This window comes from Urocitellus parryii, chromosome 4 (genome assembly GCF_045843805.1).
Source record: "Urocitellus parryii isolate mUroPar1 chromosome 4, mUroPar1.hap1, whole genome shotgun sequence".
Classification (NCBI taxonomy): Eukaryota; Metazoa; Chordata; class Mammalia; order Rodentia; family Sciuridae; genus Urocitellus; species Urocitellus parryii.
This window is the reverse complement of record NC_135534.1, coordinates 8,781,506-8,807,910: the sequence shown is the minus strand read 5'-3', so window position 1 is coordinate 8,807,910 and position 26,405 is coordinate 8,781,506. Positions and strand designations below refer to the sequence as shown.

Below are 26,405 nucleotides of genomic sequence, written 5' to 3'. Positions count from 1 at the left end.
ATGACAGCAGAGATTTAGGTTAGACAGAGGAGGAACTGCCTGACAAAGGGGATTATTAAGTTTGCAGAGGCAGGAAGCGCCGCCTTCACCCGGAGACTGTGCTCCGTGGTGGCGCGGTGACAGTGGGCCTGTGGAAAACACATGCTCTATAAATCCAGGGTGGCACCTCTAGTTAATGTCAACCAAGTGGGCGCTGGGTCCGATGCCCTCGCAGCCTTCACCCCTTTCATCTCCTCTCTGCCTAGGGGCATCTGGCAGGGTGCAGGCTGGCAGCTGACCAGCGGGCCTCGGGTTGGTCCAAGCCCCAGGGCAAGCCAGGGTTCCTGGGCCTCAGTCTTCTCATCTTTTAAAGGGGTAGAGAGCTTCCTGGGGAGAGAAGCGCGCCTCTCAGTGCTCAGAGAAGACAGGGACACCTTCCCTGCTACCAGATGGACGTACTTTCTGGTCCCTATTCTGTCCCTCCACCTGGCCAGCCCCTCCCTGCCCCGTGGGCCCTTCCCTTGTCATTTATTCTCCATCTTCTTGAGTGTCCACCTCATCGGGTGACAATCTCCAGCCAACTTTCAAGGGCCCTGTGGTGTCACTTGTGAATAATGACCCCTGAGCTGGGCAGTCGCCCGCTGGTAGAGCAGGTGTTGAGCCTGCGTGAGGCACCAACACCCCAAACCTCCGGGGCTCTCCTTTCGCCTTAGCTCCCGTCCTCTCCTTCCACCCTGGCTCTGGATTTCTCAAGTGGCTTGTGACCCTCCCTCCGCAGCCCCCTGCACACGCCTCCCACTTCCACAGAACCTCCCTTGCCTCTCCCTGGAGACACCCCTTTCTCCCCGAGGCCTCCTCTGCGTCCCCAGCCTGGTCCAGAAACTGGCCTTCCTCACTGCCAACCCGTGGGTCCTGAGAGTGGCCTTCAGCCCTAATTGTCCCCAAACCCCTTGCACCCAGTGTAGAGGCTGCCCGAGAACAGGCACTCCCCTGGGGCGGGGGCAGGGGTGAGGGGCAGCCGTCCCTGCTGGCTTTGTCTCTGATAGAGCCTCAGAGGGACACTGCGGGGTGGGCAGGAGACAGCAATGGGAACAAATGCCATCATCACCTCGGAGACACCTCTTTAAAAACCAGCTGGAAGCAGCCGGGTTCCTGGGTGGGTGGCACTGCCCTTCATTAGCGGAACCACAGGGACAGGCGCTTTGTACAGGCCAGGAGGGAGCTGGAGGGGGAGCAGCCTGTCCCCACCCTGGGGGGTCTTCCTGCCTTGGTAGAGCTAATAGCCAGAGGCACCTCCCCGTGTCCTTTCCCAGCACTGGGTACTAGGTGACATTCTCTGCCTGTCGGTTTCACTCCCCGAGACAGTGTGCTCCGGAGGCTGTAGCCTCACCACCTGTCCCATGTCCCCAGGGCCTGGAGGGTTAAAGTGGTGACATCTGAGGATGGCAGCTGGGTGGTGCTGGGCCGTGGGTGAGCCCAGTGACACTTGACTACTCCTGGTGCCTTGCTTCCCTCTGCACAGAGAGGACCTGGTGAGGCTCAGCCTTCCCCTGAGTACAGTTCTTAACACCAGTGACTGCTGGGTTGTGCCTGTCCCTCCAGGGCTGCTGGGGCAGGCAGGGTGGGGACAGAAGCCAGCGGCTGTGTGCACAGGCTCTCTGGGATATGCCGTCAGGCCTCTGGGCCTGGCCTCCCGTCCGTCCACAGAAGGGGAGCACGAGTTGTCAATGTGTCCCTGGCAGGGGACATGTTAAGAGCAGAGAGAGAGGAGGGGATTCCGAGCCTGCTCCAGCCCCCATTAGCAAGATGGAGCTGCAGAGGGACCCGGCCTCCTCTGCTCCCGGTCCTCGGCTTCCTGGTGAAGCCACCCGGGAAGGCGCTGCCTATTTGGCTTTGGTGGAGGGGCTGTGCGGGGGGTGGACCAGGCATCAGGCTCAGGGTCCCTGCAGCCCTCTCCCCACTCCCTGCTCCCCACCCGCCAGGCTCTGCCTCAGTGCTGGGAGGACTCAGTGCTGGGGGGACGGGGCTCCCTCCTGTGGAAAGTCACACCCACGGGCCGAGCTGTCTGCAGGGAGGAGGCTGGTGAGGACGGGGAGCAGCTGCAGGAACAGGAGGCTGTGCGCGAGGGGGACAGACGGACAGAGAGACGGAGCCCAGATCTCCATCTGGAGGCGACAGCCTGGGGCCAGGTGGGTGGTCCACCCGACCCCCACCCAAACCCCACACAGAGGGGCGGGGCAAGGGTGGCCGGGCTGCCAGGGCAAGCTGTGATGAGGATGCGGGCCACCGGGTCCTGCCCACTAGCCGCACTCTCTGGGGACCGCTGAGAATCTGGTGGGGGTACTTCGCCAACCCAGGGGTCTCCACCATGTGGGGGTGGGTAGCCTACGCCCTGGTGAGAAATGAGGTGTCTGGTGGGTCCCACCGCTCAGAAGTTGTCCCTCACTGCTGTGGTCCCGGCCACACCCTGATCCTGGCCCTGGGATCAGGGCGGCCTCCACCCCAGGCGCACAGGCAGGCCTGAGCCCCCTCTCAGCCTCTCGTCCCCCACTGCCCACGGCCTGCCTGTGGCCTCTGCAACAGTGCCACCCATGGCTAGCCTGCACCCCCCCACCCAGGTGTCACTTAGTGAGTGCTCGGCTGGCTCCCAGGTGGCACTCTGGGCCACTCTGGGCCCCCAGCCAACGGCTAGTTAATACGGCTGGGGGAAGGTCTCGGGCAGGCTCGGCGGGGGGCTGAACTTAAGGTGGGCACAGTCCACTGCCAGGGCCTCCCTGTACTGAGGCAGGCAGGAGAGACGGGGGGTCCCTCTGCCCTGTGCACGTGCAGCTCCTGCTCAGTGGGCCGCGTCACCGGTGGAGGTGGGATTAGAAAGTCCTTGCAGTGCCAGGCTCATGCCAGCTCCGAGGATGGGCAGGAAGCAGACCCGTTCCTGCCCTCAGGATGCCCTGGCCAGGAAGGACACGGGGCCAGGGGACTCTCCAGAGCTCCCCAGAGATGAGGGAAGGACGGCATCCCGCGGCCAGCTGGCTGACTGCCCACAGGGACGTAACGCCCAAGGGCCTGTGACCCGGGAAAAGCAGGGTTGAGAGAGTGAGCTGAAGGCCTCTGTCCACAGACCTGAGGGCCATCTTCCCACAGAGGCCAGGAGTGGGGGCGGGCCTCGGTCAGGGCTCACTCTGCCCGGCTCTGCACAGGTTCCCAGCCCAGCCAACCCTCACAACCCGCAGGCAGGCGGCAGCGCCCCCAGTTCACAGATGCAGAAACCGAGGCCAAACGGGGGAAGCTGCAGGGTTTGGTCTCCGGCGGGTCTGCCCCAGAACCAGGTCTTTTGCCACCCCTGCCACCCCTGTGCGGTGTTTCCCAGAATAATGCTAACAGCTGCCTCCCTAGCTCCCACCTGGAGGGGTGGCCCGACCCCACCCACAGCTCGCCCTCCTGGGACGGCCATCCCCGACCATCTGTGCGCCACGTAATACTGCACAGTGGAATCTTCTAACACAGGGCGGCGTCAAGTACGATTGCAAACCCATTACCGTCCCGTTTTCCTAATATATGACACCCTTCCTCGGCCCCCAGCGACTGCAGGTCTGAGATAGACGGTGGAGTGTCGTCCACCCACGAAGTTATTAATCCTCTCATGTGGCAGGTGGCTGGGGGGCAGAGCATCTGAGCAGGGAGCCTGCTCCTGCTGGTGGGTGGGCACCTGCACACCTGGGTGGGTCGGTGTCAGGCCAGGCCTTTCCCGGGCAGCAGCTGCTTCGTGCCTTCCGGAAGGGGCAACAGATGCCCCAGGCCTGGTAGATGAGGACACTGGGAGGGGCAGCAGAGGAGCTGGCAGCTGCCGGGTGCGGCGGGCATGGCCCTGTAATTGGGCGGCCTGTTCCCAGATAAGGCCCATGACACTGAACAGCTTCCCTCTCACGCCGACCACGGCGCTCATTTCCTGCTCCCCGGCCGCAGTGATGCCAATTACCTCGCCTCCTGCTCGCCAGCGGCGGCTGTTGGGGCGGCCAGATGATTCCTCTGTCATCGGCCTGGGCCTGGATCCTTTCTAGAGGGTGGGAGGGCCTGCAGAGGACAGCCTGCGGGTGTGGGCAGGACGGCCATGGGGGCACTCCCCACTTGCCTGGTCTCGGCCACCCAGGGCACAGCTGAGGCGGGGGTGACACATGGACCCAGGCCTCCCTGGGAAGGCCCGATTTCTTGTCTGCCCCCACCCCAAAACCACAAACAGGGGTTTGGGCCTTGTGAGTGGGCTGAGGAGCTGGTGGGTGGGCATGGGAAAGGCCAGCAAAGCCCGTCCACCCTGGGCTTCAGCCGCTCTCGGGCCTGGCCCCTTCCCCTGCCCGCCTCTCCTCTCCTCCCCCTGGTAGGGCTCTGGACCCAGCAGACCCGTCCTGCTCGTGAGGCCCTTGGGATCCACTGCCTGGTGTAAAGCCGGTGAAGGCAGTGACCTCAAAGCCTGGGCGTGAGGACTGGCCAGATGAGATGTCTGGACACGGGGCTACCGCAGCACAGAGGAGGCTCCTTCTACCTCAGAGCTCCACACTCAAATTCTGCTTGGTGGGTGGAATGAGGGTGGGCACCCAGTTTGCACTGGGGGAGTCTGAGCCTCACACATAGGTTTGATGGGTGCTGAAAGGACGGGACTGCCCCTGGCCCTTCTCCTCCTCTTCTGCCACCCCAGGGGACAGACTGGGGGGAAAGAGGGAGGGAACAGCCTGTGGGAAAGGGCCAAAGCCTGGCTCCAGACCCCACTCACTGATGGGGAGAATGGAGAGGCAGGTCAAGGTGTCATCCAGGCCACTGCCGAGGGGACACTGTGTGCCTATCTGGGGGACACCTTGGCTATCTGTAGGGGTGGTGGGAGGCTGGACAGGAAGGGATGTGCTCGTTGGTTTTGAGGGGCACCCGGGCCCTTCCACCAGCAGACCCTGAGACCAGCGCTTCCCAGGCCATCCCTGCCACAGGCACTGCCACTCTTTTGGGGGGAACAGGTGGCACTGTGACCAGGGAGGTGTCTGGGTCTCCTAAGGGTCTTGGGGAGCTGGGATAGTGATGGTTGGTGTCCCTCAAGCCCAGAGAGTGGCAGATCACCCAGCTACACCCCACCACTGAGTAAACCGAGACCTTCCTGTCAAGTCTGGATCTATTTCATCTCCAAGGGGATCATCCCAGATATTCATTTTGAGGATCCCAGGGGAGTTGACAAACTTCCCCCTCCACAGAAGCCCACTCCTGTGTGCTGCTTGGTTGCCACGGATTGCCAATATTGGAGGAATCTGGACTGCAGAGGTGGGGGGTGGTCAGTGGCCACGCTGGGGTGCAAGGGAAGGGGAATGTGGGGTTGAGGTGCCCTGGGCACCACGGGCAGAGAAGGGCGATTCAGGTGCCAGACCCCCTCCCTTGCTACAGTGGGGGAGGAGGGCGAACAACTCCCTAAGGGGCAACTAACAGACCAATTAAGCTTCCAATAAAAAATTTAATCAAGTAATAATGCACCTTACTTTGTTTAATTAGTGTTCTGTCAAGTGAATGAATATTTAAGGCACGGGCTGCAGTGCCAGCATCTGCCCAGTGGGCAGAGAGGCGGGGCCCACATTTCAATCGGCCTGACAGCTCCCCACGCGGGCATTGATCGCTGCCATCGCTACCTAGGAGGCCTCAAAGCGCTGGCCTGCGCAGCTCTTCATCCCCTTGTACTCGGGAGCTGGGGCTCTGGGTCCCTGTCCGGGTCTCAGTTTCTTTATCTGTAAAATGGGAGGCAGGCCTCCAGACGAAACCCAACATTTCTGCTAATCCTAGAAAGCCCTCTGATGGATTTTGTTTCTGGAACCCCAGAGACCCAGGCAGGTGCGGAAGGCATTTGGGATTCTGGGAGCCTGGTTTGTGCTCCCTGCATCCCCCCCACCTCATGGGGTGCTTGGGGTCTGGCAGCTCTGTGGCTGAAGGTCAGAGCTCTGGGAGCCTGGCAGCCGTACCTGGAGAAGACTCCAGCCCTTTAAGACCCTGAGAGGTGCCCCCCAACTACCCCCCGGCCCCGTGCAGCCCCAAGAGCCCCAGGTTGGGGACTGAAACGGAGTTCTCTGGGCTGCATGACCTGGGGCAAGGGGTGGCTAGCTTCACCTCCCTCCTCCGTTCATTCGTTCAGCACCCTGGGGGCTGGGCTCTGTATGGCGCCCAGGGTCTTTCCCCGGAAAAAACGTGGAACTTGTGTTGCCTGCAAGGCCCAGCTTTGGAGTCCTGCAGCGGCTCGGTGCCCCCTTTCGCCTGGCCTCGCTCCGCCAGCGCGAGGCTGTGGGCGGCGGCCGGAGCCCTCGAGTCCCGCCCCCGGGGTCGTTTGCATATTCATGACCTTGGCGGGCATGCGCACCTCGGCGGCGAGGCTCCCGGTCCGCCTGCGACGGGGCGGGCGGCGGGGCTCCCCTCCCCAACCCGAGACCCTCATCCGCGACCGCCGCCTCCCTTTTCTTCATGGAAAAGGCCTGGCGTCTCCCCCTACACCCAACCACCTGAGAGCCCCGCGCTGGAAGGACTTTGGTAATTATTTGTTTCAGTTGAGCTGTTTTCAGTCTAGGCTAGGCTGAGTCTTGTAATGAGTATGGATTTGCCAGTAAATAAGTCCCCCGCTTCTAACCCCTGTAATAAATGCATTTGGAGTAATCTGGCGATCACGCGGTGTAATTGCTGGCTGTCAGGGCAGATGGATGCTCCCCGCGCTGACTTTGCCGCCGTCCGCCCTTCCTTCACGCTGCGCCTCCGCCCCCTGCCCCCAGCCCCAGCCTGGAGGTGAGGGCCGTCTGCCAGGGGAGAGGAGTGGGCCTGGCCTGCTCGGACCCCAGTCCTACCCCCAGGACCTTGGGGCCCCTCCTGCACCCAGCGCGGCTTTCCAAGTGGCCCGCCTCAGACCCTGCTAGGCAGAACCTGCAGAACCTCCGTGGTCTACGCTGCGCCACCGCCACCGGGGCCTTGTTCAAAAGGCAGGGTCCTGGCCACCACCCGTTACTTGCTGGGTTGGACTGTCTGTAGCTGGGACTTAAAACGCTTCTCCATGCCCCAGGTTAGGCATAGAGGGCTTTTGGGGGGAGCCTCAGATTCTAACTTTAATTTTCAGAAGAGTAAATTAATGCTCCAGAGCTTGGCTGTCTTCCCCCCACCCCCATTTCCACTGATTCCTTTTGGCTACTTTTTTTGGGGGGAGGGGTACTGGGGATTGAACTCAGGGGCACTAGACTCACTAAGTTGACTAGGGTCTCCTGTTTTGTTTGTTTTTCTGGGTGGTGCTGGTGATTGAACCCAGTACCTTGTGCATGCAAGGCAAGCACTCTACCAACTGAGCTATATCCCCAGCCCTTAATGCCTCTCTTGCTTTTGCTGAGGCTGTCTCTGAACTTGTGATCCTCCAGTCTTAGCTTCCTGAGGTGCTGGGATTACAAGCCTTGCACCACCCCGCCCAGCTTGGCTATTTTTCCAAATAAATTCTGCTCTGTTCACGCCTCTGAGACTTGTCGAAGCCTCTGCCTTGTGGACTTTTGCCCCTTCTCTGCAGTGGAATGCCCACTTGTCGGCTCAAATGCCCCTCCTTCATGAAGCCTGCCTAGACTTCCCCAAGGTTTCCATGGTTGGACATTGCAGCTGACTTTTTACACAGAGGCCTGGTCCTGCCTCACTCTGAGCACAGCTCCTCCCCTTCACTCCTTTGCATGGCCCCTGTGCTTTGCACAGTGCTTGACGCACAGTAATCACTCAATAAACACAAGATGCATGAATCAGTGAGTGGTCAGCTCTGGCTGTCTCCCAAGGGAGCCCCAAATTGATGGGCTGGCTTGGGTTGGTTTAATCAAAGGTCCTCCCGAAGCTGGGGGTCTTATACCTGCCCATACGTGGGACCACAACTGGGTACTCTGGATGGGGGCATGCGATCAGGTACTAGAAGAACCATCCCATCTCTCGCATGGCTGAGGGACACAGCACGGATTTCAGCCTCCAGGCACAGCCTCCTCCTGGCCTCTGGCACCCAGCTTGGGTGAGTGGGAGAATCTCCTCACTCTGGGTCAGGGTCAGCTCTTCTGGTTGGTTCTAGGTGCTGGGGATGGAGTCATCAAGAAGCCTGCAATGTCCTGTGCCTCTGCTCTGCAGCGAGGCTTCCCTGGGAAACCAAAGGCTCTTTGTGCCACCCCTGCCTGCTGGGGCTCTGGATGGCTGGTGTGACTGGCTCAGGGCTGTCCCCACACTCAGGAGGAGCCCCTCCACCCTGGCACCACCTCCAGGCCAGCCCTTCCTGGCCTGCTCTCTGCCTGGCTCTTCCGTGCTCTGGCCTGGTGTAGGACTGGGACACCATTTTTGGCTGTGACGGGTTAAGGGAGGTAACGTGAGGGGAAAGTACCTCTCTGTGCCTCGGTTTTCTCATCTGGACAGTGTGGATTGTTACATTAGCACTCCCCCCCCGGGGGGGGATACTGGCTAAATGAATTGACAGCTGGAGGATTCCTAGGGGCTTGCTGGGTGTAGGGAGGGACCACACAAAACCCAGCGGAGACCTGGTGCCACATGCCAGGGAAGCCCAAGGAGCGGAGGAGGCAGTGGAGGCCAACTTCTATAGTGACCTGAAGGATGGACAGGGGTTCATCAGGGTTGGGGCCCCAGCGCCCCAGGAAGCTCCATGCTGCCCTGCGTCCCTGCTCCTGGGAGCTCCCTTAGGAACAAAAGTGCCTTGGAGGAGTGAGGTTTGGGTGATGTGGGTGTCTGCTGGAGGGTGGCCGGGAACACACCAGCCTGTGCTGAAGCTGCCACTCCCCACGCGGGCAGCCACTGCTGGTCCTCGCCGGCTGACAGCCAGCAATCATGTCTAATAAACGCCCCAAATTAGACAGCCGAACATGAGCACCTTGGTCTAACAATGCAATTAGCACAGACAATGCCTCCCGCTTCCTCCAGGGCCCCAGAGAAGGTGGTGTAGGGTGGGGGACGAGCGAGCGGGGCCCTCCCCAGTGAGCTGTGGAGAGGTTTGAAAAGGAACCGGCGATAGACTAAGAGGTGACAATGAATCACATCCGAGTGACGGGTGCTCTGGTTGTCAGGCAGCCGCGCGGGGAGGGAGCACATCTTCCCTGGATCTTTCCAGGCTGCCCGGCCGGCTTTGAACAGCAGCACCCACACAAACCCCAGGTCCCCTTCTCTCGGCGCTGTCTCTCCCGACCCTCCGTCTCCCCCGCCCCCCTGCATCCTCTCTCGTCTTCTGAGGACAGATGCAGGCTGGGTTTACATGAATAAAACATTAGCAAAGGGGGGAAAAATCCCAAACTGCACAGCCCGGGGTTGGGGACAGAAAGCAACCAAGCAACACTGCAGCCTCCTGGTGCAGCTCGGTGTGTGCTGGGGGCGGAGGGGTGGCGTCTCATCCCTGGGAAGGCCCTGCTTACTGGGGCAGACCCTGTGGGACTCGGGCCCCCGATGAAAGGCTGAGCAGGGTCAGCGCTGGGGCTGGCACCAGCTCCTCTGGGCACCGGGGCGAGCAGCAGTCTATTTTCTTTGGGCCAGAAAGAAAGGGCCCCCTCCATCCCGGCCGGGCAGGGCGGGTGCATGTGTGCGTGACGAGCCTCCTGGGGGCTGCCTGGTGGCTGACAGATCTGCTTCTCCTCTCTGGCCCTACTGAAACCCCAGAGTGTCCTGACAACATCAGGGCCGGATGCAGAGCACCGGGCCGCTGGCAAGGCATTAATGGCCCAGAGCGAGGGAGGGGTCTTTCTGTGAGTTGTCCCTACTCTTCCCTGCGGCCCCCAGCAGGCAGCCAGGCCTGGCAGAAGCCGGCAGAGGGGGGCTGCCAGCCAACCCTCAGGCACTCGGTGGCCAAGTCCTTGTTTCACCAGGACCTTGATCACTCATTCATTCCAAGAGTGCTTCCGGAGCCCACCCACAATGCCACAAGCAGGGTGCCAGGCAGGAGGGACACAGTGGTGACCCAGACAGACTGGGGTTCTTTCCCCATCCCCCAGCCCTGGAGCACAGCCTGGAGGGGAAATGGCCATTCCTGGGGCAGTGGCGGGTGATGCTGGGGACAAGAACAGTGATGAAGCAGCCTGGGGTAGGCTGGGCCCAGATGGGCACCTGAGCCACCTGGGGGCGTGGGGAAGACTCCAGAGATGGGCCTGGAGAAGGGGAGGTGGCCGAGAGAGGGTGCAGGAAGATGACCTGGGGTCCAAGCAGCCCCCAGGGCAGTGCAGAGGTGAAGGACCAGGAAAGGGGAGAGGAGGGCAGAGGCTCTGGCAGGTGGGCAGGCCCCTTCCGCCAAGCTTGAAGGAGGCGGGGTTTTGTTCCAAGGGCAGCTGGCGCCTTGGAGGGTTGGTCCGTTGGTGGGTTTGGGTTTGGGTGCCCCTGAGCTCAGGTCTCTGCCTTGGAAGGTCTTAAGCCAGGTCCCGATATGGTCAGACTTACCCCTTTCAAAGCCGTTCCCCTCTATAACAGCACTTCCCAGGCCCTAGTGAGCCCCGGAAGGGACTGTGGTGGTTCTGGGTTACAGAAAGCTTAACAAGTGAAAAATGAGTTGGCCAGGGGGGCACATGCCTGTAATCCCAGCAGCTAAGGAGGCTGAGGCAGGAGGATCCCAAGTTTGAAGCCAGCCTCAGCAACTTAGCAAGGCCCTATTGAGACCTTGTCTCAAAATAAAAAATAAAAAGGGCTGAGGAGGATGTGGCTCAGTGGTTAAGCACCCTGGGGTTCAATTCCTGGAACCAAGAAAAAAAACAAAAACAAGTCCATCCTGCAAGGACACAGGCCACAGCAAGAGCAGAGCACACTGAGCAGAGCACACTGAGGCTCCCAGGAAGGCTTCCCAGGGGAGGTGGCCTTTGGGTGGGTCGTGATGGATGACCAGGAGCTAGCCAAGCGTTATAAAGTTGTATTTAAATAAAAACTCTCCTTAGGGGCTGTGGCCTCCCAGGTGGGAACAGGATGGGAACCACCAGGTATGAGGCTTACTTACTCTGCCCAGGTGCCCTGAGCAGCCTGACCCACCGAATCCTAACACCGATCCTGTGAAGAACCCCATTTTACGGAGAAGCAACTTGAGGCACAGACTGGAGCAGATGGCCCAAGAGCCAGGACACACAGAGCCAGGTTTAGACCCAGGATGTGGCTCCAGAGCTCATGTCCCCAACCACTTCCCGGCCCTGTCCCCTGTGTGCTGGAGAGTCCCTCTCCTCCTTCACACCGATGGTTACTGCAAGATGGCACGAGGGGACCAGTGTCCCGGTCCACTTGCGCGGGCTGGGTGGCTTCCTTGGGACGGGGGGCCTGAAGGCAGAGTACGCGAGCTCCCGTTCTCCTCAGGCCAGGCTGGGGGGAGGCCGGCTCCCCCACCCTCAGGAACCCGCAGCTCCCAGGCAGCACAGAGCAGGGGATGGGGAGGGCGGAGAGGCCTCCCTGGGCGGCCCAGGCGGAGGGCGGGTGGCCTCATTTAGAGGGCGCGCTCGCTGTCTCTCCCGAGGATGGTGAGGGGGAATCCATTATCGGGCAAAATAGCAGCTGCTGACGTGAAAATGAAATATAGATTCAATACCTGCGCCTTCCTGCTCACAAATCATGCCCCCAGCCCAGGTGATAGCCGGCACAGGCGCCCGGCTCAGATAACAGAAGGAGGGACAGTGGGGACAGAGGCAGGCCTTGCCACCCACCCCAGCTCCCCAGCAGTTCTTCCTGGAGCTCAGGACTCAGGCTCAGCCTCCCTGCGCTGGGGCCCTGGAGCAGGTGGGGTGCACAGGGGAGAGCACCCTCAGCCCCTGCCGTCGGGGGGCCTGGCAGGCTGCAGCCAGGCTTGTGATCTGGGGAAGGCCCCCAAGGCCGCTGTTTTCCCAGACTGCAGGCAGCTGTGCCACCCCATGTTCCCTCCAGCGCTGCGCCTGGGGGTCAGGGAGGAGCTGAGCCCCACTTCCTGCGCCTGTGCATTGGTGGCGGTTTGCTCGACTTTTTACGAGTGGGCTGGCGGGGAGCTCATGGCGGGGAGCTCATCCCGTTACGATGCACTCAGGGACCCTGACGACTAATTTAATTTAAAACAGCCTTGCAATAAAAGCTCAGGACGGAAAACCGCCGAGTCTTGGGGGTTATTTAACAAATTGCCTCACAGATAAATACATGACAATGATTCTCAAACCGGAGTCGTGCGAAGTTGAAGTAAAATTAAGAAAGTCGAATCAAAATGTAAATTAATGGCGTTGAGAGACAGCGTTTGAATTGGCAGGAGTCACGCTTTGGGAGTGTTGGCAACGTTTTTGCCTTCTGTTCAGTGACGTGGCCCCTCGAGGCTGGGCCAGAAGTCCCTGCAGTCCCGGCAGCCGGCAGCTGGGGGGGTGAGGCTGTCCAGCCCCACCCAGCATCTGCTTGTCCCAGTGTCCCACCTTCTGGATGCCTAGACCATCAGCCCCTGCAGGCCCAGGCCAGGGACCAACGAGACTGGCCGCTTCCCCTCCTCGGGCCCAGCTCCCGGCATGCCCACTGTACTTCTCTTGGTTGAAGTCAGCAAGGAACAAGGAGATTGGGCATGACAAGAGCTGGCACAGACTCGAGCCTGCCGCAAGCTCGAGGTCCTAGAACGACAAAGCTTAGCACTCTTGCAGTGTGTACCTCTGGATGAACGTGCAATATTCCCTGCCCCTGCAAGCCCATTCGATTGACAAGTAGACTGAGGCCAGGTAGGCACAGGCAGCACCGGCAGGACTCAGTGCACCCAGTGCTTCTTCCTGCTGCAGCCTGCACCACAGTCCTGACCTCACTTCTGAGGGCAGAGAAGCTGAGGGTGGGCTGGCTGCCAGCTTGGGTGCCCAGATAATGGGCTCAGAACCCATGGCACTCCTAAGGGCATGTCTGCTCCTGCCCATTGTGGGCCTGTGCCCGCAGCAGCCTCCTACCTGGCCAAGATCAGCCTTGGGGCTTCCTTGGAGGATTTTAGAAGTGATGGGTGCCCATGTCCCCCTCCCCCAGGCTGGAGTCACCCCCGGGGGGCTGACAGTCAGTCCTGGGCTCCTTATTTGGAGTGGACTTGCTGGATGAGCCCTGTGCTAATCAGCCTGGGTGGGGGACAGCCCTGGGTAGGGGTAGGGGGAGCCCAGCCACCAGAAGGCTCTCCCGCCCCCCAGGTGGGCCAGCGTGGGGTCCGGGCCGCCGCCCTACGAGGCCTGACCCTGTCCTCGGCAGGCAGGCAGGCGGCCCCCTTCCCGCCTCCCCGCGGGGCTCCAGACCCCAGGCGGAGGGGAGCAGTGCCACCGCCCCGCCCCGGCCGGGACAGCTGCGTCACTTAACATTTCACCGGGAAACCTCGGGAGCTGCAGGCGGCTGCGACGCAACAGGCTTCTTATTGACAGTCATTAAGTCTTTAGCAAACGGTTGAGGAGAAAAAATAACCCTGATGAGGATTCATCTCGAGCCCATCCCAGGCCTCCGCTGCAAAGGCGCGTGCCACCTACCCCCTCCCAGCCAGCCAGTGTCCCTCCGCAGGGGAGCAGAGCAGGGGGCGGGGGCTGGGGACCGGAGGGGGTTGGTGAGAGGCGACCGCAGGGACCTAGCCCCCACGCGCGCGCTCCCGCACCGCCTCCGTCCCCCGGCGGAGGGCGCTGTGACACCCCTTCCCCAGAGGTGGAAACTGAGGCCTGGGGACCAGGTCTCCTGCTGAGTTAGGGTCACACAGCTGGTGGGTGGCAGAGATGGGAACCCCTGGTGCACCAAGCGGGGCATCTGACAGGGCTGATCAGAGCCCCGCAGTCCCCCAGGAGCCTAGGCCGACGCCGGGGAAGGTTCCCTGGGGCCCTCGGAGCTGCAGGGGGGACTCAGCCTCCTGGCTTTTCGAGCTGGTTTCTTCTGTAAAATGGAGCCCGCCACAGCTCCCCAGGAGGGAGGCGGGAGGGAGCGGAGGGAAGTGTTTGGAAAACTATAAAATGCCAAACAAACAGGAGGCTGGCGGGAAGCTTTCCCGACCCTCCCAGTAGGCAGGCTGGCGATGGGAAGGCAGGTCAGGCGGGATCCAGCCCCGCCCGCCGTCACCTCCACCGCGGAACTGGCTGGGCTGGGCTGCGCCGCTGGGGCCTCCCAGCTGATCGGGCAGATTTAACAGGACTTTGAAAAATAAAAAAGGTAAAACAGCCAAACCACTGCCCGCTCCTCCTGCTGCAATAAAAATGGATTTATTTGTTCGTGGAATGAAATTTAATAACTTTGGAGGGAGATGAGGCGTGAACAATAATAGTTTTTTTGCTCTTTCTCGTTTTGGAAGGGGGGAGAGCAGGATGAGGAGCAGGCAGAGGCCCCTCTGGGACACTGGGAAAGGGGATGCTGGGGGGACCAAGTCCTCCGGGGTAAGCAGACAGAGGAGGGGCTGTCTCTGCTCCACACTCCCAGGAACAGTCCGGATTCCAGGGGTCAGGCCTGCGCTCAGCTCTTAGCCAGGCCTCTCAGGGCCTTTGCACCTGCTGGGTCCTCCAGTGGGGGGCGCCTTTCTACCCTCCTCAAAATTCTCTTCATTCCTGGGAGGGATGACTCCACAAGACGTCCTCCAAGGCTCTCCTACCACCCTGTTGGAAGTGGCCTTCCCAGCCTCCTCAGAGCCTCCGTTCCATCTGTCCCTCAGGGAAGCCACATCATTTTCCACCCAGTGCAGGGCCGTGTTGCGGGCTAGGATGCTCCCAGATTCCAGCTGGGATCCTGGTCCTGCTGGCTCCATATCTGGGGCCCAGCCCAGGGCAGCTCTCAGGCCATGTTTGTTGAATGAATGAGTGAAAGTCGAGGATGGAGACCCAGGGTCCACTTTTCCCCTAACCAGGTATGCCCAGGGCTAGGGCTGGACTGAGGCCAACAAGAGTGTCCCTTGACTGGCACCCCAGGTGGCCATGGCTCCTGAACTGGCCTGGGGCTAACTTGGGGCCCCTCTTAGACCAGGGTGCTGCTCTAGGCAGGGTGACAGGCCTTAGTGCCCCACCCCAAGAAACTACTGCTCCTCCAGGTACAGGTGGCGTCTCCTTGCCTCTCTGGGTCTCGGTGTCCCCACCATGAAGTGGGCACCACTGAGCTTCCCAGTCTGGTGGTCATGGGGCCAGCCCTCTGTCCAGTAGGAGGCCCCAGGGCCAGGCATGGCTGGCGACTGGCCTAGCCCCTCCTCCCCAGGGCTGTGGGGTGGGGTGTGTCTCTGAGTGCCTGTGGGTTGGGAAGGAGCTGGTGGTGACAAGAGGCCTTGGAGGGGACCTCAAGGAGCCTGCCCCACCAAAATCTGCCCAGCGGAGATTCCAGGGCCCAGCTCTGCAGCCCAAGCGGCTGAGGGGACGTGGCCGGCTCCCGAGCTGCTTGGCAGGTCGATAGCAAAACAAACGCACTATTGACCGCGGCCTCGCACTAAATCCTCCCTGCAGACGCAATGAAGTGAGCCCGGATCCATCGACTGCTGAACTCTCTCCCCGGGCAGCCGGGGAGGGAGCGAGTAGGAGCGGCTGCTGGACCTGGGGCAGTGGGGGTGCAGGGGGTTGCCAGCGGCCCTGGGGTGCAGGTCGCCCTGCACCATCTCATAGGCCTGGCGTGGGGGCGCCAGCCCTGGGAGTCAGGCCCTGGAACGGCAGCCCGTGGGTGCACCGGGCCAGCCCTTTGGGGGCCGCCTCTGTGGAGGCAGGAATCCCAGGAGCTAAAATTAGGTCCAGCCAGATCCAGTCTTTAAAAATAAAATAAAATAATTACATAACAGATAAATATCAAAAAAATGCGTGGGGCATCGCCCAGTTCCGAAGCAAACAAACCAAACACCAGGTGAAGCTGCCCACGGACGGAGCCCGGGGCTCAGGGAGGGCAGCCTTCCTGCTGGGTGGCTCTGGGCCCCTTCTTCACTAGCAGCGCTTGGTCCCCATGGCCATGCAGTGGGCACAAGGCGCCGAGTCCTGGTGCCATCCATGCTGAGGACGACAGGAGTTAAGATCTGTGCGCTGGGGGGGATTGGGCTTCTGTTCATGGCTTCGCTGGCCTCGCTGCAGCCTGACCCCAGCTGTGGCTCCGCAGTGCTGAGCTGAGGGTCTGCTCCCCAAACACTCCCCTGCAACCTCAGGATGGGCGAGGGCGTAATTTTTCTCGAAAACAGGTCCGATTCTCAAAGTGACCTCCCCTAAGCGGATCTGCTCCGACGGCCCGTTTCATGAAGGGTTCTGCGACCCTGACAGGCGGGACTTACCCTGGCCAGCTTGGGCAGAGCCACAGGCCTGGCTCCCAATGGCTCAAAGCCTCTCGTCCCTGCTCCAGGACACCTGGCTCTGTCCAGGGAGCTGGAGAGAGCCAGTGACCCCCACTACAGGTTTCTGAGACACAGACCCCCTGCCTCAGTTTACCCCTCACCCAGCTGTCCGCTATTCACAGTTCCCGAGTGCCAATGGGAAACCAGCTGTGATCTGTAAGCTGTCCCCCAGCGCGTGTCCTGTGGCCTCTGCAGACCCTCACACCCACCCTCTCTCCTCTCTGAGGCCACCCAGGCCAGACTTGGGGTCTCAGAGTCCTGTCTTTGAGCCCCACTTGCCCCTTCTGATGTCCCTCTGGGCGAATGCGTGCCTGCCCAAAGCCTCGCTCTGGGCATCCCTGAGATGGACAGAACGAAACGAGGATTTTTGGAAGGATTAACTGAGGTCATATGTGGCACTTATTAATTAACTTATTAATTCAGAATTAGTGCCAGTCTCCTGCCGAGCCGAGGCCGCGCGCCCTGGCCCGGGGAGAGCACATCTGCGCTGGGCGCGGAGCCTGTGGGTCTGGCGCGTCAGATGGTGTGTGAGTGTGCGCGTGGGTTCTCGCCTCCCAAACATACTCCTCGAGGAGAGAAAGCCAGGCCTTGGCAGGGTAAACACCGCAGCTTCCCACGGAAACCCGGCAGCCACCTCCAGCCCGTCGCGGGAGGGAGGCCGGGCGGGCCCAGGTCCTTACCGGACCCGAGTTGTGGCCTGGACCTGGGTCTGGAGTTGGAGGACAGGCTGGGCTCAGGTGGGGCAGGCGCCAAGGCCCTGGTGGTCAGGTGTGTCTGGGAAGCCCAGGTGCAAGGGAGAGGAGTCTGGCCAGCCCACCTGCATGCCCACCTGGGGTGGCCTGGGGATCCTGCCATGGGAATGAGGTGGTGGCCGTCCCCTCCCCTCTCTGGCCTCGCCTCCCTCCAAAGAAGAGTCACCTGGAATGTAACAAGCAGGACCCGGCTCAGACAATCGTCTCCTTCTATGGTGGGGAAACTGAGGTAGAGAGTCAGGAAGGGCCCCCGAGTCCAGCTTCTTGCCACTCTTTACCAGGATCGAGGCTCAGGGGAGGCTCCTCTTCCTTCCCCACCTGCTGTGTTCCATGTTCCTCAAGGCCCCCGCTCTGGCCCCTGCCTAAAACCTCTGAGGGTCACAACGGGGTGTCCTGGGCCAGGCCTCAGTGGAGTGCCCCACCTGCAGAACAATCCTGGGAGGGAGGACCTGTCGTGCTGTGGGTGAGGAAAAGAACTCAGAGAGGCCGAGTTTCTGACCCAAGGTCACAGAGCAAGTAAGGGCTGCGCTCCCTCCACCGCAGCGCCTCTTCGATGCTGAGCCTGGCTTTCCTCCAGAGGGTCTTTGCCTTCCCAGCACGTCCTGGTCATCAGACCCTTCTGCCCCCGCGACCAGACGCTATCACGTTGCCCCGTGGGTCCCTGAACTGTCGGGGGCTGGGCTTCTTCTGTCAACTACTTCTGCATCAACAAAGCCGGTGGGTTATCTGGCCTCTGCCTTCCTCTTGTTCCATCCCACCCTGACACAGTCTGGAGGCTTCTGGGCCCCCATAGCCGCCCATCACTCCCCCACTATCTCCAGGGCCCAGGGCAGTGCTTGGCACACCGGGGCCAGCCGTCTGTACTGAACGAATGAATGATCTCATCTGTGCCGGGTCCCGAGCTGGTCCACGGCTCTACACCCCCAGCCAGGATCAGCTCTTGTCATCCTCACAACAGCCTCATCTGGTGGACAGCATTAGTATCCCCATTTTCCGGAGGAGAAAGCAGAGGTACAGAGAGGAGGTGATGTAGCCCAAGGTCACACAGCCCAGGAAGAGGTCGCCCTCTCTGTCTTTAGGAGCTGGGGTCTGACCCAGGTGAGCCCTGGGACGACCTTAGAAAGTTCACAGCACCAAAGCAGAGGGTCTGCCTGCTGCCCAGGGGTGGGGTGGGCGGGGCAGCCAGGGTTCGGAAAAACACCTTTGGACCTTGCCGGCTAGGGCAGCAGGACGGGTTGAGGCAGGGAAGTGGACGGACTTGCTCCAAGGAAGCAGGGTTGCCAGGTTTACCAAATGAAAATACCAGATGCCCAACGAAAGCTGAATTTTAGCTAATTAACCAGTCATTTTTATAGCAGACAGAAATACACCTCATGCAATATTTGGGACATAAACTAAAAAATTGTTTGTCATTTGTCTGAAGCACAGTTCAGTGGACTCCCGCATTCACCCAGAAGCCCTGAAGGGAAGGGTACAAGGCCCAGGAGGTGGGAGCCAGGCTGTGCTGAGACAGAGCAGGAGCTGGCTGTCGGCAGAGGTCAGGTGGAATCTAGGTCAGGACACCGTCCTGCCTCTCCGTGACCAGACCTGGTGCCGCCCCTGCCCCCGCCCTTCCTCTGCCCCAGGCATCGTCCCCCCTTCTTCCCACGCTCCCCCACTGCTGGTCACTTGGGGCTCGACTTCCTCACGTGCAAGGGATGGGCTTGGAGTGAATCTTCACAGCTGGGTTATCACCTCCTAAAAACAGGGCCAAGTGATGGATGGGGCTGTCGCCAGGCCCCGGAGCCAGGCGGAGGGCGTGGGAACGGCGGGGGTGGGGGGTCACAGACCCCAGTGCCCTCAACCTCGGGTGACACTCCCACCCCCGTGGGCTGACCCTCTCCCAAGGGCCAAGCAGCTGCTCTGTGCGGTGGTCTTCAGAGCTGGGGCTGAGCTTCCAGAGGAGCCTCCTGGGTGGCCCCGGGACTCCTCCTCCTGCCAGGGGCCCTGCTGACTCGGCAGCTGTGTCAGGGGCCAGTCTCTGGAGGAACGCCTGAGAAGAGAGACCCTGGGACGGTGCTGCCGGCCTCTCGCTCCCTCTGGCCCCCGTCAGTCTCCTTCAGGATGCATCGGCCTGACCTCAGGATCCCGGCGGATGGCGACTGTGGAGGACTGGCTGGACCTCAGGCCAAGGTGGGGCGCGGCTGCCCCACTCCTAACTCAGAGGCAGATGCCTCCGCCGACCACCTGACCCCACGCAGACGGGTGGACGCGCACGCTGACGGAGGCACACGCTCACTCGGACACACAGGCGCCTACACATGCACACTGCCCCCCAGCACAGGCCTAGAGGGAAGGGTCACCGTCCTTCTGTGCATGGTCACCTGGGAGTGGTCAGCACTGCGGAGGGAGGCACTCCCAAGCCACCGCTGGACTGGGCTCCCGGCTGCCCAGGGCAAGGAGGCTGTTGGCTCAACACTTGGGCCGGGCTCTCCCTGCGACCTTGGGGAAGCTCAGGAGCCCGAGGCCTTCAGAATGGCAGCGACAGCTGTGCGTTCACCAGCTCTGGGACTGTGGTCTGCATCCACGTGAGCCTGCGTGGCCCCTGCCCAGCCCGGACTCCCAGCCTTTTCCTCAGCTTGCGGCCAGGGCTCTCCCACGTCCCAGGCCTGGGCGTCAGGGTGCTGGGGCAGTTCTGCAAACGCCCCTTTCATGGCCTTGCTGGGCATGTGCCTGCAGGGGGGCGCTGGGGACAGTGGCTCCTTCCTTTTCCCACCCCCCACCCCCACGCCTGGCCTCTTCTATGCGGAGGCCCCCGCTTGCCTGCAGGCCTCCCCCCCAGCCCTGCCGTCTGCACCGCGGGCTCTCGAGGGCGAGACGGCTGCGGAATCACGACATTAAATGCAGCTGCACCGAAACATGGTCCCAATCCAATTACGCCAGGAAACAAGAGGAGCCGCTTAGGCTAATCTGGTTATTCCGGCCCGGCCTCCCCTCGAAGCCTCGGAGGGATGCCCAGGAGGGGAGCTGTCTGGGTGGGCAGCCGCCTGAGCTCAGCCCTGTCCCCAGGGGCCCCACGGGCGGCCACAGGACTGCCCGCCTCTCTCCCAAGGAGGGCACACTCCTGCAGGAGGGGAGGCTGTCCTTCATGGTGCCCCAGCCCCAGTTTGAAGTCACCTGCCTGTCGCAGGCAGGCCCCGCGCAAGGTGCCCAGGCTGGGCAGACAGGCCTGTGGGGTCCCAAAGACCATTTCAGGGGATGGCTGCAGGGAGGGGGGCCCATCTGAGGTGACGTTGGGGCAGAGGCCAGCACAGGGACAAGGAACTGGCTGGGGGAGACTGTCCTGGCAGAGGGGACAGCCGTGGAGAGCATGCGGCAGGTTCCAGAACACCAAGGCAAGCCCGCGTGTGGGGAGGGGCCGGAGGCTGGGGACCCCCGCAGAGAACCCGGGTTTGTTCTAGGGCTGCGGTGGCGTCTGGGTTCCCAGAGGCTCACTCTCCTGCAGCTGCCTGTGGACAGGTCAGGGACAGAGGGGAAGCCATCGCTGTCTGCCAGGGAGTGCCCAGGGCACGGTGGGAGCTGCCCAGGGGAGGGCGGGGGCCGGGCCCATTGGCCCAGGGAGAAAGGCTCATTGAGAGTGCGGCTCAAGGAAGGCGGGTCCAGGGCGCCCAGTAGCTGGGCAGCGCACATGGCTGGCCTGTCCCAGGACGCTGCAGTTGCAGGACAGACGGATTTGGAACAAGAGGTTATAGGAGGGAAGGGGCCTATGGGGGAGTGAGCAGGGGACACTGGGTACTGGAGCCAGGATCAGAAGGACCAGCGAGAATCGGCCAGGCTAGCAGGGCTGCAGGGTTGGACATGAGCACTGCCCAGGAAGGGGGCCGGGGGCGCAAAGACCGGGAGGAGAGAGATTGCAACCCGCTGGAACAGAGAGGGAGGGTCTGCACGAGAGGCCCTCAAAGCCATGGGAGCTGAACCCCCTGGAGGAAAGGAGAGGTGGAGTGGAGGGGGCTAGGGACAGAGGGGACAGGAACATGGAGTCGTGGTGAGGAGGGAGAAGAGGGCACTTCCATCTGGAGGGGCAGCCAGGTCTGAGAACCACTTGGGCGTGGGAAAGAGCCAGTGGGAGCCAGTGAAAGTTCTTGAGTGAGGAGCAACAAGACGAAAGCTGTCTTCACTCATCAACGAGGGAGGCAGTGTTATTTCCTGGGAAGCCCTGAACTGACCTGAGTTCAAGTCTCAGTTGTGTTATCTGTTCATGTAAAACCGTGAGTGAGATCTGAGCCTGGGGTTGGCTTTCTAGTCCTCTCTTTCTCTTTGTTATCCCTGGTGCTGGGGACAGAACCGGGGCCTTGTACTCTACCACTGAGCTACACTCCCCGCCCCAGGGATCGTTTTTGTTTACAAGCCTGGTTCGAATTCACTTTTAAAAACTAAGATACATTCAGCCCTCGGTATCCGGGAATTGGTTCCAGGGTCCCCCCCAGGACACCCAAATCCGCAGCTGCTCCAGTCCTTTGTATGAAATGGCGCTGTATTTGCATATAACCTGAGAGCATCCTCTAGTATGCTCTAAATCATCCCTAGATTACTTATAATTCCTAATACAATGTAAATGCTATGTAAATAGTTGTTACGCCGCGTTGTTTAGGGAATAATGACAAGAAAAACTATCTGTATGTGTTCAGCACAGATACAATATTTTTTCCTTGAGTGTCTTCCACCCGGGGTCGGTTGGATCCTTGGATACAGCTGCGGATATGGAGGGTCAGCTGCTCGCCCACCGTGAGGTTCGCCCCTTAGACAGGCAGAGCGGAGTGGCTTCCCATGTACCCACAAGGTCGCGCCAACGTCTGTTCTAGAACACTCCCACCACCCCAAGAAGTCTCAGGCTTGTCATCTGCAAATTGGGGATAAAAATCAGCCCGAGGCTGGCGGTGCAGGCTGGGTGACCGGGGGCAGGTTCTCTAGCGGCGCCGAGCGTGGCCCTTTCCCATGTCGCTGTCCTCCTCTGTCCGGGGTGCTTCCTCCTCCGCGCGCACACACTGCACAGCCTGAGGACACCCCGAGCCAGCCTGGGACAGCAGGAGAGGAGGTGGGAGGCGGGAGGTCCCTGCTGGGCCCCACGGTGGCTGTTAGAGCTCGCTGCTGCTCAGAGGGGACTGGAGCGGACCCTGGTGAGGACAGGACCCAGGGCAGGGGTCGAAGGTGCTGGGAGTGGGCCTCAGCAGCGGGTCACTGGGTGCCATTTCCGCACCGAGGACTTAGGTGAGGGGAGGCTTCCAGGGGCCCCTCAAGCCTCCTGAAGCCCCTACACTGTGGGAATTAAGTGACATTAGAGAGTTCCTGACCTCCTCCCCCACAAAGGCTGCCCGCTGAGTCGCTCACTACTCCATGAGGACTGGCTGGGTTATCTGTCTGCCGGGCACGCTCAGTGACGTCACGCGGGGTCCTGGGGCCTGCCCTGCAGAATGCCAGCAACGGCCCAGGACTGGCCTCCCTGGGGCCTGCCTGGCAGTGGGTGCTGCAGGTGTGGATGTAACTCTCCCACCTCATGACCCTGGCGTCCTCAGAGCTGGTGGCTGGGGGCCACAAAGGGGTGCCTGGGGAAAGTCTAGTTCTATGGTGGACAGTCTAGCATTCAGCTGGAGCCCCATAAATGCTTCTCCACTTGAACCCAGCAGGGTGGGGGGGTTGGAAGCCTGTTCCTCCCAGGAACACCCCAATCTTGGGACAGGGCTGTGCCCGTGAGCTGCTGGGCAGGCAGGGAGAAGTGTGGGGGACCCTCCTCCCCAGTCCACAGACACTGAGGCAGGCAGTGCTGGGCGCTCGGTGCCAGAGCCAGGGCTGGACTCCTGGGGCTCGAAGCTCACTTCTACCTGCAGGGTTCTAAATGGCCATGTCGTCCCGAGAGCCGTGGCAATTGATCAGCCCTTTAAGCAGTGTGTGAACTGTCCGGTGCGGGGCTGGGGCCCAGGCCGTGGGTGAGGTCAGGGCGTGTCTGCCTCCAGGCCCCTTCTGGCTGCCAGGCCTGGAGCCCCAGCATGGAGGCAGGACCGGCAGCAGGCCACACACACCTGCTGGACACCCGAAGTCCCGCAGTGCTGGGCACCTGCTCAGCCGAGGGCAGCTGGGCCCTGGGTGGCAGGAGATCTCCTCCTGCTCTGCTGAGCAGGGATGTGGGGAGGCCGTCAGCCAGAGGGAGGGAGCCCTAGGCATGGCCTCTCCCGGAGCGGGCAGGGAGGGGTTTGGGGGCACTGGGGACTGGGTCACTGTCCCTGGGGGTAGGCCAGTACCATGAAAGTCGGAGCTCGGTGCTGAAGTGGGTTCAGATCTGGGTGAGGCTCAGGGATCCAGGGGCTGAGGACCTCTAGGTGCTGGCACCAGGTGAGAGGGAGGGGCTCCCGGCCTGGATGCCCAGGCTCTTGCCCTTCTCTCCCTCCCTGCAGGTTCCTGGGCCCCGCATGGAGAGGGTAGGGTGTCGGGATCACCCACAGCTCTCCCACTGAGAGGCATCTGGGGGGACAGGTAAGACCCCGGAAGTCATGAGCCGCCTGCCCCCAGACCCACCCTTGGCTCTGGCTTTGCCATGACCTGGAAGGTACCAGGCACAGAGACAGGCAGGGCTGTGCCTGCTCCCACAGCTGCCGACCTGTTCCTCTGCGTCTTCTCTCCTGGGCATATTAACCGCTTTCCGGTTGGGGACTGAACCCGTGGCCTCGGGCATGCTAGGCACCCGCTCCATCACTGAGCCACACCCCAGCCCTTCCTGTCCATCTCCCCTTGTCCCACTGAGCCCCGACAGCGGGCAGTGTCACTCCCACTCCACAGGCGTGGACCTGAGCTCAGAGAGGGGCAGTGAGTCTCAGGGCAAAGGTGACTCCACAGCAGGATCTGAACCCAGCCCAGGAGCTTCACGGCAGGGTCCCGCCTCCCTCCTCTTGATCCGCTAGTATTATGTGGCATTTCTGTAAGCTGCCGCAAATCCTCAGCCCACGAGCTGGGAATAAATAAATAGGTTCATAAGTAAATAACGAGGGGCAGCCGTGAGCTTCCGCCGGGGTCTGAGCTGGGACCTGGTGGGGGGAGTGGGGGCAGCACCGGTGCAGACTGGCACCTGGCCTTCTGCTAGTGGTGGGGCAGGGCCTGGTACCCCAACCCAACACCCAGCTGGGGCTGGGCACACAGGGAGGGTGCTGGGGGGGGCAGGGCATGGGTGTGGCCGGCTCTGCTGGCAGGGTGCCGACGGGGACCAGGAGCCTGCTCCCAACCATGTGGCCCCCCTCTTGGAGCTCAGACCCTGGTGCTGCTGTTACCGTGCAAATATGTGGACACATGAATCTCCACCCTCAGGGCACAGAGAGGATCAGGACCAGCGCTGAGTCCCCAAGACGCTCACCTGGATGGGAGCAGCGCTGGGGACAGCAGGAGCAGTTTGAGGGCTGGGTCCAGGCTCCCAGACAAGGGGTTCCCAAAGAGGGTCCTCGAGTTCTTTGGAGGTGACTAAAAGGTAAAAGAGACCCCCAAGAGGGCACTGAAGGGCCCAGAGGATACCCTGTCCCCACTGGACACTTCTGCCCCGCCGTGTGGAGGGGGTGCGAAGTCATCACGGGGCAGAGCTGCAGGCCCTGCCTTCCCCGGGCTGGAGGGAGCCAGGGTCAACTTCTGCTGGCCCCTCAGGAAGCCAGGCCAGGGGTGAGGACGGGAAGGCAGCTGGCCTGTCCCCCTGCGGCAGGCAGGTCATGGGTCTGTGCATGGGGCAGGGGCGCCAGCGCCTTCCACAGCCCCGGGAGAAGCGCCTGTCCACCCTCCTCCCCAAGCCTGGGCAGAGGAGCCACTGGGACTCGGCCTCGAAGGTGACACAGCTATTTCTGGGCCTGGATCCCTGCCAGCTCAGCAGGAGCACGAGTGTGAGAATGTGGGGCAGGTGCTCCTGTCGGGGGCAGAGCCCGGGTGGCACTGCCCACCCACGTGCACCTCCCACCCAGACCCTCCCCCGTAGGCAGGACAGAAGCTCAGAAGACAGCACGGAAGCCCCGAGCCCGATGGGAGGGGTGCAGGCTCTCGTCCAGGGCTGACTGGGGCCATCCTTGCTAGAGGCCTGGGGCAGCGGGGCCTCAATTTCTGTACCTGTAAAGTGGGTGGGAAGTGACCACTCTGGGAAACATCTAGAAGGATCCAGACAGCGTACTTGGGCAGGGCTCACCCCTGGGGACAGGCACGCTGGGCCACTCTGTCCACCAGCCTGTGCTCTCAGCCCTGACTGGGCCCCCAGCATCCCTCTCACCCACCTGCCCCAGGCTGGATGGGTCAGCAGCTGCTGGTCCAGGACCAAAGGTGAGGTGGCCTGGCAAGGCGGGAGCAGGACACAGGCTCACGGGGTCTGGGATGTGTGGGTCCAAGGGCCTCTGGGCTGCAGTGCTGTGTGGGGACCAGGGCTGCCACTCACCCAGGGCTCTCTCTCTTTTTTGATTTTCTTTTTTGGTGCCGGGGGTTGAACCCGGGGCACTCCACCACTGAGCCACGTCCCCAGCCCTACTGTGTACCTTATTCAGAGACGGGGTCTCACTGAGATGCTTAAAGCCTAAGTTCCTGAGACTGGCTTTGAACCCGCGATCCTCCTGCCTCAGCCTCCGGAGCCGCTGGGGTGACAGGTGCCCGGCCAGGCATGTTCTCTCTATGTGATGATGGAGTCTCCTGAGAGCTGGGCTTACTCTTGTCCCCGTTTTACAGATGAGGACACTGTGGCTCTGAGAGGTTTGGTCCCTTGTCTGAGATCCCCAGCAGTCAGGCCCCGGAGTGTGGGGGGTAGGGGAATGGGGGTGCTGGTCAGAAGGCGGGGCACACCTTGGTGGCCGAGTAGGGGACCCTCCACACAGAGGGGCTGGCAGGCTCAGGGAGGCTCCTGGAGAGCAGAGTGGCTTCCTGGGCACTGCGGGAGGCCACAGTGGAGGTGGTTCCCGCCCAAAGCTGATTCTGTCCTGTTCAATTTCAGACCAAAGTGCAAACAAGCCGCAGCCGCGTCCCAAATCAAATTGGTGCTGTGATTTCTCTGCGGACAGCGGGTGGCGGGCAGCCTTCCGGGGAGGAGGGGGAGGCTGGCAGGGGGCACAAGCCGGCAGGGACGAGGCCATTTGTCTGGGGCAGCCAGCTTGGCTGGCCGGGATCTTCCACCCAAATTAAATTTTAACCCAGCTCATAAATCTTCCTCCAGGCTGTCCCCCACCAGGCCCGCCGCTGGCAGCACTGTGGCCTGGTATGGGCAGCTTTGTCCCCCCAACAGGCCTGCCTGTTGGGGAGTGGGGACAGTGGCCCACAGGCAGGCTCAGAGGCCTACAGGCTGCTGGTGGTCCCGGCAGAAGCTCTATTGTCCCCTGCGGCCTGCGGACCCAGGGGCTGCAGCTGAGCTCTGTGCCCACAGTCACGGCGTCTGCACT

At 61.6% G+C, this 26,405-nt stretch overlaps 1 protein-coding gene across 6 annotated transcripts in view; it reads right to left on the bottom strand.

Annotated features, from left to right (window-relative positions):
- Nucleotides 1-26,405, bottom strand: part of Macrod1 (mono-ADP ribosylhydrolase 1) — a 136,167-nt gene that overhangs the window by 45,673 nt on the left and 64,089 nt on the right. The window contains exons 5-6 of one of the 6 annotated variants that reach the window (XM_077798016.1): nt 24,368-24,471; nt 21,830-22,043 (exon numbers count right to left, since the gene is read on the bottom strand). The exons of 3 other annotated variants lie outside the window; for them this stretch is intronic. In XM_077798016.1, the coding sequence (XP_077654142.1) occupies nt 21,889-22,043; nt 24,368-24,471 (259 nt within the window). In that variant the 3' untranslated portion in view covers nt 21,830-21,888. Of the gene's footprint in view, nt 1-21,788; nt 22,044-23,867; nt 23,969-24,367; nt 24,472-26,405 lie in introns of those variants that run through there. 2 more of the 6 variants (XM_077798017.1, XM_026414406.2) reach the window with 2 other exon arrangements.